The sequence below is a fragment of the Haliotis rubra genome, unplaced genomic scaffold, assembly GCF_003918875.1.
Source record: "Haliotis rubra isolate DU_JTF1 unplaced genomic scaffold, ASM391887v1 Scf295, whole genome shotgun sequence".
In the NCBI taxonomy this organism is placed as follows: domain Eukaryota; kingdom Metazoa; phylum Mollusca; class Gastropoda; order Lepetellida; family Haliotidae; genus Haliotis; species Haliotis rubra.
In genome coordinates this window covers 594,707-613,129 of record NW_025766963.1, presented here as the reverse complement: position 1 = coordinate 613,129, position 18,423 = coordinate 594,707, and the positions used below count along the sequence as shown (strand labels likewise).

General features: G+C 39.6%; 1 protein-coding gene across 1 annotated transcript in view; it reads right to left on the bottom strand.

The window, feature by feature from the left end:
* Positions 1-18,423, bottom strand: part of LOC124282195 (ankyrin repeat domain-containing protein 26-like) — an 895,780-nt gene that overhangs the window by 518,720 nt on the left and 358,637 nt on the right. The window contains exon 21 of the mRNA XM_046718159.1: positions 7,171-7,269. Coding sequence (XP_046574115.1) covers positions 7,171-7,269 — 99 coding nt within the window. The remainder of the gene's footprint in view (positions 1-7,170; positions 7,270-18,423) is intronic.

The window sequence follows — 18,423 nt, the reverse complement described above, 5'->3', positions numbered from 1 at the left end:
CAGAGAGTTGCTGCTTATGACAAGCATGGGGTGCTGAAGACCAACACCACTATATATGGTAAAGATGTTCATAGGATGATCTCACACTACAGTAAATGTATGGTTTGATAGTAGCGGATATGGAAAATGTTTTAATTTACTAAAAAATGATTTAGGACTTCTCTTCCCACAATGAAGGAAGTTTGAATGATCTATGAAAAGCCTTTGGTGTCTTTGATGTCAGTATGTGGATTAGCATTCCCCCCCCCCCCCCAAGATGGACATCCGATATCTGCTTGTCAGTGGTCAAACTTGGAGACGTTAAAAGGTCATCAGTAGAGGTAGAAATTCAAGTAAGGAATGGAGCATGGATTAAGTTCAAGACATCGATAACAAAGAAATCAAGCCAATTAACCTTGCACCTGTTGTGAGTTGAGTTCATGGGAAATTGTACAGTTCACACAAGTTATATCAACCGTCTGTGGAAATATAATAAAGAGGGAGGACAGTGTTGACAAGTTTTTATTACATCAGTGGACTAAAAGTCTTGTGAAACTGAAGATGCATAAAATCAGGAGTTAGACTATGGGAAACCATTAATGTCTATGAATAGGTTCAAAATAAGGACAACCATGAATGACAACTCAATGCGTCCTCACAGAAAAACATGGAAAAACTATTAATAAAAGCACTATTTTAGTTGTGCAAGGTTTTGAAGAGAAAGAAGAAATTCAAAGTGATTTGCCCACAGGAAAGGACACTTTGAGAATAGTCATCTCTTTGTCATCCACAATGGAATTGGAACTGAATACCATTGATATCAAGGTAGCCTTCCTTCAAGGGAATCATATCAATCAAGACCTGTACTTGCAGCCTCCAGCAGAGGCTGATGTAGATAGAAAGAACAAGAAGACATAGTTGTCAATATTAACTGCCTCAGTGTTCTGTTCCTATTCGATTCCTGTATTTTAACTGCACCACAACATTCATGTCCTGAAAACACACAACACGGTTTCTGTTTCGAACTCCATCAAGGCACTCATGTCCTGAAAACACATATCAAATTTGGTTTCCCTATCTATAACAGTTTCTGAGAAACTCTGTCCCCATTTGGATACCATGCACTCAGTCAAGAAACGCATGACAAGGGCCATAACTCTATAACAAATTGTAACATAGTTTCTCTTTCGAACTCCATCAAGGCATTCATATCCTGAAAACACACACCAAATTTGGTTTCCCTATCTACAATGGTTTTTTAGAATGTCTGTTCCCCATCATCTTGGACTGATGGACGGAAGGACGCCCTATATCGCCCTCCCACTTTGTGGTGGGGGATCGATAATTAGCATTATGCTTCAATAGATGGTGTACCTCCTAAGCAGCAGTTTTTGATAAAACAAAACTTCTTGGTCTAGAACAATTTGAAACTATAATATGAAATTATAACTATACATTGTATATTTATATACTTATCCTATCTCACATTTGTACTCTCTCTCGTGTTCGACAGCTGTGTAGAAACGAACTGTAACTAAAGTTTTTGGCCTCTCTTGTATTATTTGCCCGCACACACCACTGATGTTTCCATAACTGGACAGTCTGGCAGCTCCTAAAAAAGCATGCAGCTTGTCCTCTGATTGATCATGTGATCCCTTTGTGTAGTCTTTCTCGTCTTGGAGCAAATAGTCGTAATCTGTGTAGCGGGGTAGGTCAGAGGATTCCATTGTGTGAGATAGGATAAGTATATAAATACAGTCAAACACTGTTGTATATAAATACAGTCAAACACTGTTGTGTCAAACTTGTCGGGACAAAGGGAAAATTTCTAAATATGCAAATGTTCGACACATCTGCCAGCATAGAAATGAACAAGTACCAACACAACCAAAGTGCTCAAAAACATCGTTTTTCTACAGTAGACTATATATACAAAAAATATATCTTTGCAATAAATGTTTACTGCTGTACTGATCATTAAATTCAAATACATATATAAAAATGTCAATTAATTCAATCACTTTATTTGTCATGACAAATAAATATGCATACAAAAAAGATAACAATACATGTAATTTAACAAACTCACAAGCGATCCCATTTAGTTGACACCACTATTACACACACACAAAATCGGAACCATCCTCGATAATCTCCAGGGTATACGTTATGATCACTCGGCTTGGCCCGATGATTTTATTTCCCCCCTTGGCTGGCTTTTTATCCAATCAGGTGTCTACGCTGGGAAGTTGAGCGAACCAATCAAAACTCACATTCGCTTCTTAAATTATCTAACCGTTTAAACTTAGCAACACAGTTGATGGATGCAGATGTACTCTGAAAGAGGTAGAAGGAGTTCTTTCATATTTTTTTTTTAAGTTTCAGATCTGTCAATTTGTCTGTATGATTTCCCAAAAAATATGAGTGGTACTGCAAACAAACCTTCACGACTGCAACCGCTATCTTTGTTGCACTGGCAAGCTCGGATGTAACGGCGGCTTAGCTGATTGGCTACTGTGAGAATGCTGAGCCAGCAAAGGGAGGTAATATAATTATCGGGCCAAGCCATGGATGCATCCAGGGTAATAGTGGAGAGTGATCGTAACGTATACCATGGAGATCATCGAGGATGAATCGGAACATGCAATCCAGTTATCCCTCTGGACTGACCGGGTCCTTTGCTGAATTGCTCTGCCATGTTACTAATCGTACTGATTACAAATTTTGATTTTACATCTTAAATATTAAACCAAAAACAAAACATCAATTTAGATAATCCAAATCCGTTTTACTCACTTTTCATTTTGTATTCACAAGGCAATCACATGACCGCTAACGTAGATGGTCAAGTAAGGTTAATTGTGTGAGAAATAAATCAATTGGTAAATGTGATGACAATGTGTGTATATAGATGTGTAGTTAAACATGCCACTTGATTGTTGAATCCGTTAATCCTCACTTTTGATCTTTTGCTAGTACATTTATTAGCATGACTTTTGATTGTGTTCAGTTGGAAGAACCAACTGTGATATTTCGAGACAAAAAGGTATATTTGTACTTATTAAAGCTTTTGGGGACCCTAAAATGATTAGACACAACCGGGAATTCATTACATTTAGTTCGAGACATCAAGGTAAAATTAATGATAAATATAAGCAAATCGGCGGGTTTGACACAACCGAGAATACGTTTCATCCGAGTTCGAGACATTTGGGTTTGACTGTATACAATTTATAGTTAAAATTTTCAAATGTTTAAACTTGTCCTGTCTCACGTTCTGTATTTATTCCACGGTTGGACAGTGGGCCATGGATGACAACCGTGATGATGGTGATGACGTTACACAAGGAGGCCGGTTATTACTGCAATTTGCAGATTGACTGCATAGATCAATTTTGTTGGGATGCTTCTCTAAACCCCAACGCACAAAACTCCCAGGGAGTGGGCGCTCCCAGGTTTACATGGTTTTCATACTTTATCATTTGTCAGAGGACAAATGACGGAACTGAGACAGGTTTCCCTGCTTCGCCCCGATTTCCAGAAAGCCCTAGTAAACTCTTGTAGTTAACTGGGGCTTTCTGGAAATCAGGGCAAAGCAGGGAAACTTGCGACTGTAGTCTGGCCAGCTATTGCTTCGAAACAATCCCCCGCGATCACACATAAAGGTGTAAGGCAGAATGGCTCAGTTAGCTCATATGTTTAACGTTCAGTTCCAAACGACATCAAATGACTCTTGCTCCATTGCTTAGCTTGATCAAAGATGTGTCCAGCAACCAGGAGCAGAACACATCAAAATCCACAGGAATTAGGTATTCATACTCCACTGATTGTTGGTTAGAGTAGAGGTCAATGAGTATGTGTGTTGATCACCTCTCCAGCGGCTACTGTACTGCAATGCCCCAGTGTCGTTATAGGTGAGGTAGATCTGTACCCAAGTAAAAGTAGAACCCAGATAAAGTCGAATGAATACACCTTATTCACTTTTTCAATGTAACAGTGATTCCATGGACAGAGGATGTCACTATCTGCGTTGTCGGCCGAGGACAGCTGCTGTGCCAGTACCAAAGGACAAAACTGTTGGAGTCCTTCTACGTCTGTCAATGAGAGGTTGTGTTGGTAGTCACTAGTGGGAAGCAAAGACCGTCTCTGATTTCCAGAAACATCCCTACATAATCAATGTCAATGAACAGTTGCTGTGCAGAGCCATTGTAGATGCCAGGGCCCGAGCCTCATGATGGTTCGACACAGCTGGAGGGGGACGCCCGACCAAGGTGTAGGTTTGCAGGATGGTTGATCTCATCCAGAAGACCCAACGTGGCACGGGAGACTTCCACTGAAGAAGCCGTTGACAGTGGGATAAACAGATGCTTATGTAATCTGCGACGGTCTTGCAAGGCAGTGATGTATATCTTCAGTGCTCTTACTGGGCAGGGTGAGAGATCTTCTGTGTCGTCAGGCCAGAGTATGGTGGTGAACGGTGGTATAGTGAAGAATCTATCTGGTTTCCTTGGCAGTTGATTTTTTCGCTATGAAGTCCAAACGAAGACCCAGGAAAACCCTTGCAGAGATTCTCCCTCACAAACTGAATTCAGTTAACGTCCAGGGCATTGAATTCCGACATACAAGCAGTAGGAGCCAGTGCTACCAGGAAGAAAGTCTTGATCTGATCCAGCATAGTCTGGAATTGTTCGTGTGCAACTGCCATAGCTCCCTGGATGTGTGCTTGTTCTTGAGTGGAGGTGTGGGCGACTGACATAGCTTCCGCCTCTGTAGCAGATAAGATGAGATTGGTAGCAGGTAGGGTTCTCCAGATCGTTGCATCTAAATGTACCAGTTGCCGATCTTCGATGAGGAAGGGAGTGTTGTTCCGTTTAGGGTAGAGTATGAAGATGTCTTCATGCATAGGTGGGCAGTGAGTGAGTTTAGTTTTACGCCGCACTTAGCAATATTCCAGCTATATGGCTGCGGTCTGTAAATAATTGAGTCTGGACCAGACAATCCAGTGATCAACAGCATGAGCATCGATCTGCGCAATTGGGAACCGATGACATGTGTCAACCAAGTCAGCGAGCCTGACCATCTGATCCAGTTAGTCGCCTCTTACGACAAGCATGGGTTACTGAAGATCAATATTCTAACCCAGACCTTCACGGGTCGCATAGGTGGCGAGGTGACCGGGGTTGCGAAACCATGGACATGCGCATCCGTCAGAGAGACTTCAGGGTTGAGATGCTATCCATGACCCTCTTTAGATTCTTGAAGTCCGTCTCAAGGAACCCCGCTATTAAGAGTTATGCAGGGATGAGGAGGTAGCATGATAGTAGATAAATCCCACTCTTTCATGTAGAAGGTAGACAACAGGTCGTCTGAAGTCTTGCTCTTGGACAAATGCAAGTTATCAGCTATGCAGGCCAGCATGTGCGTCATATCCATGAAGTCAATACTGAACTTCAGGAGTGGATAAGTCCTCTGAATATGTGGGTGATGACGTAGAGGTTCGATAACCCTTGCTGGTGAGATCGCCGAACTTGGAGGTTGGACTTGAGGACGTTGATCTGAAGGTGTTTCTGATTGCTGCATCTGCTTCCAAGCTACCAACATAGCTTGCACCATCATATCAAAGTCAATATTGGAGTGAGACTGGGTATCTTGGGAATGATCCCACGATACAGGTAGAGCCAGCTGTGTCGGTCTGGTAGCTTGCGACGTATGGGTAACTCTATCACTGAACGGCTGCTGCCTATGGGAGGTCATACAGATGACTGGGATCGCCAGATCTGTAGGGATCGCTGAAGAGATGAGGTTCATCAAACCTATAGGAAGGTTCGGAAGATGGGGTGCAGTAGCCAAGTCTAACATGTTAGAACGTGGGTCGGGAATCAGCAGGTTCGACGAAGGTAGGTCGTAAGAACTGGACGATTGTGCAGCCGAAGTCTGTGCCGTAATAACCAATGGTGGGTGGTTCGTAGATGGGATCGCCAAACGAGTTGAAGTCTGACGTCTGGTCACATGCAAAGGGATCGTCGATGCATGAGGGATCGCCGAATCTTGCTGGTTCGATGAATCACGAGGACCACCACCACTCAAGATGAGACAGATGGTGTGTTTTTTTGACAAACCACTGGAGGCGTCCAAAAGATGAAATACATCAAATTCTCACGTTAATAATAGTCAGAGGGCGTGTCCAGAAAATCTACATGCTCAGAAATCAAAGAGGAAGCCTTGTGTGCCTTCTTAACAGGTCTTTCTTTCTTCGATCACTCAGCTAAAGTTGGGCCTGATTCTCCGTGAGGCTCTGGGACCCCACCTTCCTACAGTTAGCAAAGTTGTCCTTGTCGAATCGCAAAGACCAATGCAGTCTATGCAGAATGCGTGTGGGTCCAAGATGGAGAAGGTCTTCTTGCAGTCCACACAAACTTTTCTTTTCCTTGATGTTGAATGTTCTTTCCCCATGATGTTAAGGGTTTTTTAAGTCAGTTTATTTGCCAGTTTACAGCACGTCAGCACCCTATTGTGACAAGAGTGCCAATCACATTTCAACCTTTGTTGCTATGGCAACTTGAAAATGTAATCTTCAATGCAAGATGAGGCCAAATGGCTGAAAATATCCCTTTGAAAATGATCGTCATCTCATGACGGAGTCACATACCAAATATGGAAGCTATTGGTCGATACTATGCCGTTCTCCACTTGAAATAGAAGGGAATCTGATTTCAGACCTGTACTACAAATTTCGATTTCATTGGACCAGTAGTTTCGGAGATAATTGGACTTGAAATTGAATATTTATAAAACTCATTTTGAATTATCTACCATTTGTCCTTGAGCCTAGCACATTGAGATTTTGTGGCAATGGCTCCAGGAACAGGTGCACATTGTTGATATTTGTGAAGAGATTCTGACCACTGGTTCTTGAGAGTTATGATTGGAACAAAAACGGCAGAATAATAATAATAAATAATAACAAATTGAACAATTACAATAGGCATGGAGCCCTACTAATGATATGACAAGCATAGTTTAGGGTATAAGTTGGTTTAATTAAAAATGAATTGTTGGACTTTGAAATATAAATCATGATTATTTAGTTAGGGCTTTGGTTATGTACAGGTTAATCATGATTTTGTCCATCAATTTTGTCTCAATGTAGAGAAAGATGCATTGCAAGTGGTAAACCAAAAATAATCATACCTGGTATATTTCTCTTCTTTTCGCTTAAGCTGGTCCTTAGTTTTCTCTAACAGAACTTCTGCATTGCGTCGTTTCTCTTCCTCCTCAGTAATGTTGTATCTGTATCATATAAAAAATGAGTTAGTGTAGGACATGGAATTATCTTTCCACTTAAAGGTGTAGAAATTAATACATGTTTATGTGAGTGACTTCTATCCAGTTTTGGTCATATTCTATGTCATCATTTATAAAATGAATACAAACAAAATTCAAGCATCCACAAATTGAACACTGGGTGTTAAGGGAACGGAGTGGAGACATGTTTAATCCTGTGACTGTTCATCTCAATGATTTTCATCCAATGTTCGTCATTTCAATTATTGCTGGATTTTAGACCATTCTTAATGAGGCCTCATGAATATTCATATCTACATCAAAACAAGGCTAAATTGGGTAAGGACACATTTGCATAATGGCGACAAATCTCAATGTACTTCCTGGTTTCACTTTTCCCTTGCACAGTACATTAAGAAACTGTCCAGTAGTTAAGGAGAATTGCTGAGAAATGGGAGAGGGCTACAAATACTTTTTTGAAGCATATCCACGGACTGAAGGGTGAGTAATGAGTGTTCTTCATGACACATCACGATAAGTCATATGACCTAGACATCTAGGTCAACGTTTACCATGTTGCACAGCAGTTATGAAGGGAAGCCACTCTAAAGTCACAATAGTGGAAATATTACCAAGGCAAGTCATTCACGTTTACTTTATCAACATATGAACAAAGCAAAAGACTCAACGTATTTTGTGACCTGGATTCAAATCATCCACTTCCACATGGGAGTAGTGTTGTTATTTCTTGAGCTGGATAATTCAGATCATAACTTGACATAAGTAATATATGCAGATCAAGATAGCTCTCCTCGAGTGGATATGGACCAAACAAATTTGTATTATTCATGTGATAAAATTATTTGTTTGGTATTTTTTCTGTTTAAAATGTTTTGCCCTATCGAATCAGTTTTATAGATACAGGCTATTAATTCACGCATTTATTTTCAGTTGTACCGACTGGTGATTGCGATGTGCACGTAACTGCGTGATACCAATCGCAGAGGAATAACAAATCGCCACATCATCATTTAGAAACTATTTATATCAATAAACATGAGGGGGACACAAAGTGCAAGACAAAACTAGATGATTTTTTTTCAAGTTCTTTCTTGACTAAATTGTAGGTGAATAATTATTTTACCTGAATGGACTTATGATACCTGCATGGGGAATACAATATTTGAAACTATCGTCAGTACTGTGTTACTATACCATTAAATTGATTTATTGTAGCAACAGAGACTCCTCTTTCGTGAAATCAGGCCGCCTCTTCTTCATTTTGTCCGCCATGGTATCTATTCGATGCTGTTCGTGTATCGTCTGGGCTGTCCGGGAATTTCCCCCGAGGATGTTTTTCTGTCTCTCAGTTAAAAGAGTTCCACTGGCAGGTGAGGTGAGGTGAAATTGGGTTTAACGTCGTGCTTGACAATATTTTGCTCATATGACGTGCATGCGTGTGTATCTGTATGTGCGGCTGCTTGTACTAGCCCAGACTGAAGCTGGTTTTATAGTGCTAGCTCACTGAGATATCAGCATGAATACCCCACTCAGACACATTATACTGACTCCGAGCCGACCAGTTCTTGTTGTACCCATTAATGCCGAGCGCCAGGCAGGGACCAACAAGTACCATATTTTAACGTCTTTTGGTATGACGCGGTCGGGGATCGAACCCGCGACCTTCCGCTCTCCGGGCGGATGCTCTAACCACTACACCACGGAGGCGGTCTCCACTGGCAGGCTAAAAATAACCGGGATAGTCCTAGTGATCACGTTCGGCGAAATCAACTTAGTTTTTGTCGGCAGACATAGCCCGTTTGTGAATACAAACTTAAGTTTTTGACTTGGCTAAGTAAGTTTTAAGAAACTTAAGTTTTTTCTTAAGTCAAAACTTAGTTTTTTGATAAATACGGCCCCTGGTGTATTTATTTTGTACTACTGTAACTGAAAACCTTTTTACGGAGAACATATTATCAGACTAACATACAGGATTCATACAACAGCAACCAATTAACCCAAATAAATAAGGAACACCTGGAGTGCAGTTAATTCAAATTTATTTTGAAATGGTGTCTTAAAAGTGTAGTAACAATAGACACATTCACAATAGCTTCAAATTGTAATACTGATGAATAACAATACAATTTTCAGAAGATGCAAATAGCAAATATATTTGGTGCAATATTTATATTGGTTGATTTTTACACTAGTCTGACATGACCACATGAATGGCAACAATTATAGCTGGATCAATTCGTAATTTATGATAGATTTTCTCCCCTTACACATTATCATAATGTCTTACTTATGAATGAATTTTTTTCAGATTCCCAACCACCTCTTTCCAAACAGTATGAAATAAATTCTTTTTCATCGATTATTAAATAATTTCGCACTGTGAAGTTTACACAGATTTCCGAACGTTGGTTGGTTGAGAGAGCGGTCATGTGATCTAAATTTCAAGGTTCATTTCCCTTGAACCCTTCAAATCGTTCATACGTGTGTAAACATCGTTCATACGTGTGTGAACGTTTTCGAGCCGATCTGGGTCATGTGAACTACTTTCCGGGTTTTCCCCAGGATACTCGCTGTCCAGCTTGACGTAAACAAAATAAATCATTTGCATTCACACTCCTTTTAATGTATACATATCACTTACTTGTTTTTGTATATAACAAAAACACCAACTGAGCACAGTTTTGCAAAAATCTGACTGACCGACAAGTCCCAGCCAGTGCGACCTAATTTTCAAATTTCTGCTATGGTTTCAAGGAACCCCAATGATCTTGCTGCATTTGGTGATAGCAAGCGATCCTGTTTCAAGTCACCCCAATTTGGGCAATGTCACTGGAAGAACGCACATGTCCGTTGTGCAATGATAACTGTATTGAAGATGAATTACATGTTTTACTTACGTGCTTGATGTACCATGACCTGCGATCAGAATTGTTTACCAATGCTTGTTCTATTTATGGTGAATTTTTTAATCTTACCGAAGAGCAAAATTTTGTTTCTTAATGTCAAATTATGAAGTTGCTAGTAGTGTTGCCAAAACCTTATTATCTAGAAGGCGATTGTTGCTGTATAATAGTTACATTGCAATTGTGTATCACGCAAACATTTTTCTGTGACTTTTAGTAGCCTGTATATATATTAGATTTAGTCTCTCATAATTCCATAAGGAATGGTGCATGTGCTTTTATTGATCATTTGTTATTTTGTTATCTTATGTTGTACATGCATTGAGACGTAACAAGAATATCTGTCTGTCATATCTGTCTAGGTTGTTTATATAGGGGATAAAGAGGCTGTGGGAGGCCAGTAGTGAAGTGATATTACACAAGGGATAGTGTACAATGGTTGAGTGGGTTACATGAAATTAATTAGCAAGTGATGATAGGCCTTGAGGATGAAATATCCTTCATCTCTGTTGATAGCAGGGCAAATCTTCTTTATGTGGGCCGCTTCAAGTAGTTTTGGGGTTTGGAAGTCAGCCTGGTTCCTTTCGATGACCTTGGTGGTGTTCCAACTGATGTTGTGGTTTGGGTTGGCTTTCAGGTGGTCAGCTATGGCGGATTTAGCGTTGTTGTTTTTTACTGAGGCCTGGTGTAACTGTTCTTTGATCCTAATGGTGACTGGTCTTGAAATTTCACCAACATAGGATTGGCCGCAGTCTCATTCTATCTTGTAGACGACACGACTCTAAATCCGCCATTGCTGACCACCTGAAAGCCAACAGAGATGAAGGATATTTCATCCCCAAGGCCTATCATCACTTGCTAATTAATTTCATGTAACCCACTCAACCATTGTACACTATCCCTTGTGTAATATCACTTCACTACTGGCCTCCCACAGCCTCTTTATCCCCTATATAAACAACCTAGACAGATATGACAGACATGGGTTAAAGTATAGGTGTTAAAACAACTACCCGCACACTTTCACAGTCCACATGTTCATAAAACTCAGTCAATAATTTCTTCAGAGCCTTCTTTCAAACATCTGCTCTGTTCTCGCGCATGCTCAGTATACGTAGCTATATAATCTTTCCCTACTGACTGTCCATCATGTCCTTAATCTTGTATGTATACAACCATGTACTTCCTCTCTACTGGCTTCCAATCTCCTACTCAATCCTGTATAGTTTCTGTGTTATCAACCTCTTCTATTGTATAAACAACTCATTTTCGCCTCATCCCTCATCTATTGTCCAAACATCTCATGTATATATCACCTAAAATTACTTCTCATGTACCACTTGCTTGACAATGATATTAGAATCTATGTGGAAACTTCGCCAATACAGAATAAAGAAGTTGTATATCCATTAAATTGTCCTGATTCAACATGATGATGAGCTAAAATAACATATATGGGATGAGTGGGATTACCATGACAATTAGTGGATGTAAGTTAATTAGACAGAAGCCAAGGAGGTGGGGGATTAATTAGAGGGAAACCAGTGGTGAGGCAGGTAAATGATAAGCCAGGATGGGTTGTGTGGATCTACTATTTGTGGATTTGGTGGTTGTAAGCTGATGGGAAGAAATACCCATGATCCCTATTAATAGAGGGGTTATAATGGCATATTGTAATGCCTCGGCCAATTTGCGCTCAGTGTAATCATGTTTGTTGTTTGTAAGAGTTTTGACAGTGTCCCAGTTGATGTTGTGTTGAGGAAATTTGGTGATGTGTTCCGAAATGGCTGATTTGGTGTCTGTATTGTTTGTGGATGTCTCATGTTCTTTGATGCGGATATTGAGTGAGTGAGTGAGTTTAGTTTTACGCCGCACTCAGCAATATTCCAGCTATATGGTGGCTGTCACTGTGTGCTGTTGTAAATTCAAATGTAGTTTAGGCGAGTTATTTTGTTTGACAACGTCAAAATTGGTGAACAAACAAGAACCACACCATGTTGATTTCCACTAAGATAGACTTAGGACAAGTCAGAACCTATCCTAGTATTTGTCCTAAGTTAGGATATCCTAGCTCTAGGATACTTTTCGAGAATAAGGTAGGACACCTATCATAGACCCTAGGATCAAAGTTAGGATATCCTAGGGCTAGGATCCTTTCGAGAATAGGGGCCCTGGGGCGCACTTTTCTGGGATGGGACATACTCAGCTCTTCATAGGCCAGCCATATCGAAATAAGAACACTAATACTCCCTAATGCTTTGTAATAACTCTAGGGTGGTGGGTAAGTGAGAATGAACTAACATGACAGGACTAAACTCAGGGATTTACAGTACGCGAATTCCTGTGTCCTATACGCATAAAAATTGACAATGGACACAACCAAATTTATTAGCGCATCCACAGGGACTCAGAAAAAGTCCAAATACTTTTTGTAAAAATTCCAATCAAGTGACAATAAGTTATCACTGAGTTTACTACTAAAGTACTGTCAGAAATGCTAGAAAAATGCTTTTTAGCCTTAATATCTTTAGAAAGGTGATAAATGTATTATGTTGTCAATATATCAACTCACCTATAGTGTGCCTAATTTTTATTTCAATTGATTTAACATTCCCATGCATTTAAAGGGCAGTTTACAGGAGAGCATTTGGTACCAAAACAACTCAAGATTTTTCAGTTAGAACAAGAGAAATCTGAAATAGTCTTTACATTTATGCTAATAATACAGATGGTGTAAAAATATAAATTAACGTTTTTCTTAAACAAATAAATGTTGAATGTTTGTGTTACTTTACTTAATTATCGTTTCTTTATTGAAGAAATATTAATATAAATGTTAAGTCTTGATAAATAAGTTTCCCGTCATGCATGCACATCTTTATCACAGCGTCCACTATGGCCAACTATTTGCAGACGATTGTTGCAAAGGTTTATAAGTTTTTTGTGCTTGAAAAATACAGAGGTAAACCTTTCATTAGTATAGAAATGGTTTAATACAGAACTTGTAGAGCTGTTGGTATGTCTTACCAACAAGTTTACAATATTGTAAACAAATCAGACAAGACGGGGACCGTCTCAAAAGCAAAACCGGGACGTAAAACTATCCTTGACAACTTTGACAAGGGAGTACTTAGATGGGCGGTCTACAAACTTTAGGAGAAGAAGAATATATACTACTCAAAACAAGTTAAGGGTCACAACTTTTAATGGCCATAACTACAAATATAGATAACAGTGAAAGGTAGCGATCATGAAACAACTCGAGCCAACATTTCATCATAACAACAACGGGAGACAAAAACAGCAGGAATGCCAGATATTGGGTCAAAGTGACCTACTGTCAGAAGTGAAAATTCAAACGCCAACATTGGACTAATAACGGATGCAACAACCTCGAGCAGTAAGACACGCAGTACACCTCTGTCTCATACTGTTCACCAGACGTTGCAAGAAGGCTTGGGGTATTGCCTGCCATTCTGCAATGAGATACTGGGCCAGTTCTGCACGGTTGTTTGAAGGGGCGTGGTTGTTACGAATCCGACGTCTTAACTCGTCCAAAGCATGTTCCATGGGGGATAAATCTGCTGCATATGCCGGCCATTCCATGTGCTGAACATTGTTCTGTCTAACACGGGCATGGTGTGGTCGGGCATTGCCACCTTCGAATATGGATCCGACGCCGATACGTTGTAAACATGGCAAAACAAGGGGTCTGATAATCTCCCGTAGATAGCAATTTTCGGTCAGGTTACCATTAATGATATAGAGAAGTGTCCTTTGATGAAAGGAAAAAAGCACCCCAAACCGTGCTACCCCCGCCTCCAAATGGCAAACATTGGTTGACGTTAACGTCAGTAAACCTCCCTCCTGGACGCCGATACACACGAGTTCTACCATAATTGAACCGTAGAGTAAACCTAGAATTGCCGGAGAAAAGAACTGATGCCCACTGAGCTCGTTGCCAACAAACATGGCGTCTATACCAGTCATGTCTTGCCGTCGTGTGTCGATGAAGGAGTGGTGGTCGTACTGCTGGTCGCTGTGCCCAAAGATTGTTCCTCCTCAGTCGGTTCCTGGCAGTCTGATCAGATACCAGGGTACCTGTGGCAGCTCTCAGTTGGTCACGGAGTTGTCTGGCAGTTACTTTGCGTTGTCGAAGGACCATATTTGTCAGGTATCGGTCTTCTCTAGGAGTTGTTGATAAGGCCTGCCAGAACGTGGTCGATTATTCAGCGTTCCAGTGACACGAGACCGTTGCCATAACCTTCCAATGGCACTCTCCACTCACATGTAATCTCTGAGCCACACTGCGTTGAGGTTCACCATCCTGAGGCCAGGCAAGAGCTTTTCCTCTGTCTGTCTTGCTCAGTTGACGTCTTGCCATTGTTGAATTTCAAGTGACAATAGCAATGCGACAATTGCAAGTTTTATTGGGAAAATAAGCATGCACAGCACTAATCCCACGAAGAACACGTGCAAATGCTGTTCATGATGAAACATCATCTTCCACAAGCACAGTGGTGGCACTTCTGTGAAGCACTCAATGTTTCAATTTGTTCATTTTTTAAAACCCTACTACATGATGACTATTGGCACCACGGTTATCTGCAGACTTTATACAGATTCTGTAATGGTTTTGAATAAACTACCATACACGGAATGTAAAATTTCATTCATGTATGATGCAACCAACCTCATCAATAACATTACATGATGATATCGTATGACCCTTAACTTGTTTTGAGTAGTATGTATATTCTAAAGAAGCTACACCAGTGACTTCGTTAAATCTTTGGATAATGTTCACAACTAGATTAAACTGACCGAATTATATCCATATTTTTGCAATGAAATATACTGTTGACATGCAAAACATTTATTAAAACGTTGCACATTTCTACAATCAATCGATAAGATAACACAAGTGATACAGTACAGTAATTTGTATGTTTATTTCACAACAAACACACATACACAAATGATCCCTCACATAACCAATACGTATACTATACGTACACATATTCAACATTTTGAAGAAAACATCTATTGAGATGACCCCTCGCCCGAGCGTGTGCTCAGGTGTCAATTTCACCTCTCGATACCATGCATGCTGATGACGTAACACAGGCAGTTAATGTTTGTATCAAATAACGTCCCACTACCCCTTATTTTTCGAAGTTTTTGGTATTTTCATCAGTAAAAACGCATTTTAGGGCATGTCTCAAAATTTATTCCCTCGGTCTACATTAGGTAGATGTTTCTTAAAGTGATATTTGTTATTTAAGTAATAAAGTAAATAAACTGTAATACCTCTGAATTTTAAATATAAGTCAAAAAGCATTTTTCTAGCATTTCCGACAGTACTGGGTTATGGTATTATTTGCAATTTAATTGTTTAATTGTTGTCCAGGAACCCTGAAAATTAAGAGTATGAGTCCCAGGGACCCTCGAATACAGGATTCCATGTAAATCCCTGCAAACTGATTGTTTGTTTAAGGATATTTCATTAAAGAACCACTAAACTTTGTTTTTTGTTACTCTTTTAACCATTACATATGAAAGATTTATGGTTAGTCTTATGCGGAACACCAAATTTATTCTTTAAAAACTTGTGGTTAATTAATACCGAGCGATTAAAAGTGGCCAAAAAGTCGCCTGCTTCCCTCTCGCCAGCCAACGAAACCACAGACAGGTTACGTAACTCTGTCGCCAGAGCACTGCAGTGACGTCATATGAGGAACGATTTTCAGTTAGTTGTATAGAAAATGTGTAGCACGCTCATCATTTTGATGATTTCTCGACATCAACGGCGACATGCCGAATCGCTGCTTTGTCGCCAATTGCTCCTAGGGGTCGGGTGATGGTGTCACCATGCACAGATTTCCACAGGACCCCGCAGTTCGTGCTAAATGGGTTATGTTTGTGAGTGCGGCGAAGCGTTGTGGAAGCCTGAAACGATATCTTACTGGTGTTCAGATCGCTTCACGGAAGTTAAAGAATCAAAACTACTTACTAGTTATAGTAAAATATGTATATGATTGATGACCATAAAGATTTTCCATAACACAACTTGTAACATAACGATTTCTTCCTCGAAGTGAGGTTGTGGTCGGTAACAATAATATTGTAAGTAGTATTATATTGACACCCACCTCGCTGCCAGGAGAGAAATTGTTATGTTATACGCTATGTCATGCAAAATCCTATTGGCCATCAATAAAATACATATTTTACTACCAGTAGAAAGTAGTTTTGATTTTGTAACTCGGTGAAAACAAACCTAAATAGCATTTATCCTCAGACTGGCGGATGTTCCCGACAGGGCCATTTTGAAAATCGTAAAGTCTGTTAGAATTAATGAGATTATAGTTTGTTTTCATCAAGTTAGAAAATCAAAACTACTTTCTACTCAGAAGTTAAATATGTATTGGAATCATAACCAAAAGGATTTTGCATGACACAACTTATAACATAACGATTTCTTCCACGGAAGCGGTAGGTGGGGGTCAAGTCACAATACTGCGCGATAAATTTCTTGCTACATTCACATGGTTAATGTCCACTCACCAGTATGTAGATACTAGTCAATGTGCGCCTTTATATTTGGTCTTATAATCCTAATTAGTTTATTATCATACTTTTATGCATTTTGAAACTAAATAAAAAGCTGACGATCTGCTGATACTTATAGTGAATTTATAACAGAACTGTAATATCTAGACATTTTATAGTTTGCCAATGTGAATCATAATTCGCACACACACCCTAGTGTATGTTGTCTGTCTCATTACACTTCACGGGCGAAAACAATGATTCTGTTGAATGCTACGACAAAAATGAATAAAAACAAAATGCAAATATTAAATTTAAAACAGATTAAAGTTATAGGAACAATATCAGGCCATTACCTTGTTTGAGGAATGTATCCATCAATATCCACAAAACTGTTCCAAATGATGTGTCTTTTAACAGTTTAATATACTAAAAAGTGATAAATCTTTTCAGGTATTGGTGTATAGTCTCATTGGTCACCCAAGATAGCACACCTGGCAACTAATTGCATAATGTCCGCCTTTCATTAAAAACAGTAATTTAGTTAGCCAATAATGGGCAATCAATCAATGTATTGCCAGTTAATCCTTTGAAAGAAGGACGTTGTTTTTACGCAGACACCGACACGGCAGAGTGTATTCAGTATAGATTAGTAAATCTACATACATAAACACTACCTTTTGACAAATCCGCTGTGTAAGATAAAAGTAATTAATCAATCAGCGTGTTATCGGTTAATCCTTTGATCGATGTTTATAATGTTGAATATTTACTCCAGACACAAGAAATGCCAAATGGGAACCTTTGTCGGTAATCTAAGTGTGTTACCACTAATTATACCTGTTATAAATTCATTAACTGACCATCAAGTGAATGATGACAAATAACATGTGTAGGTTTATACCACCGAACACGGGTTACAACAAGGGAGTATTAATTGCTGTATTGCATGTGAAAACTTATGGGCCGACACTGTTTTGAGATTACAAACAGATTTTTACATGACATGATTAAATATCGAGGTAAAAACACAGAAATGGGATCAATTTGGATCAGTCATTATACAAATAGGGCCTTAACGACACCAATCAATTGTGACAGAAGCGCCTATGAAAACAAGTTGTAACTCGGAAACTAGGCAAAGCAGGAGACAAAATTAAATGCCAGTAGATTGTGAGAACATATAGCTTTCATTTTCCACAACAATTGTCACGATTCCTGGTTTATACAAGCCTGTAAACAAGATAATTTACCCCCTAAAATGTAGATGAATTCTGCATCGGCCCTCAAAGCTATTCCTCATATGACGTCACAGAGTCGCGCCGCTCTGATTGGTTGAAATTTCGTTCGCGGGTGAGAATTGTGCACTGTTGTCAAAAAGGTCGATTTAAGTCAATTAAAGGTCGAAATGAGTAGTTTTAATGACGGGGTTTCATTTATAACGATGTCAGTTAGTGATTTATGTATTTTAACCCCCTAGGGTTTATGTGACCTTTAATAGACCAATTGCAAACACTGCCCCTCAGCACAAACCCAAAAGGCCTCTCCCTTTTGACAGGTTTTAATTAGCGAATGTAATCAAGGACAAAAGCTCTATTATGTCATGGCAAATGTGTTCTTTTATATGCAATAACCCTGTTCAGTCACTCAGTGATGCTTGAAATAGACACTCTTTCTGACACTG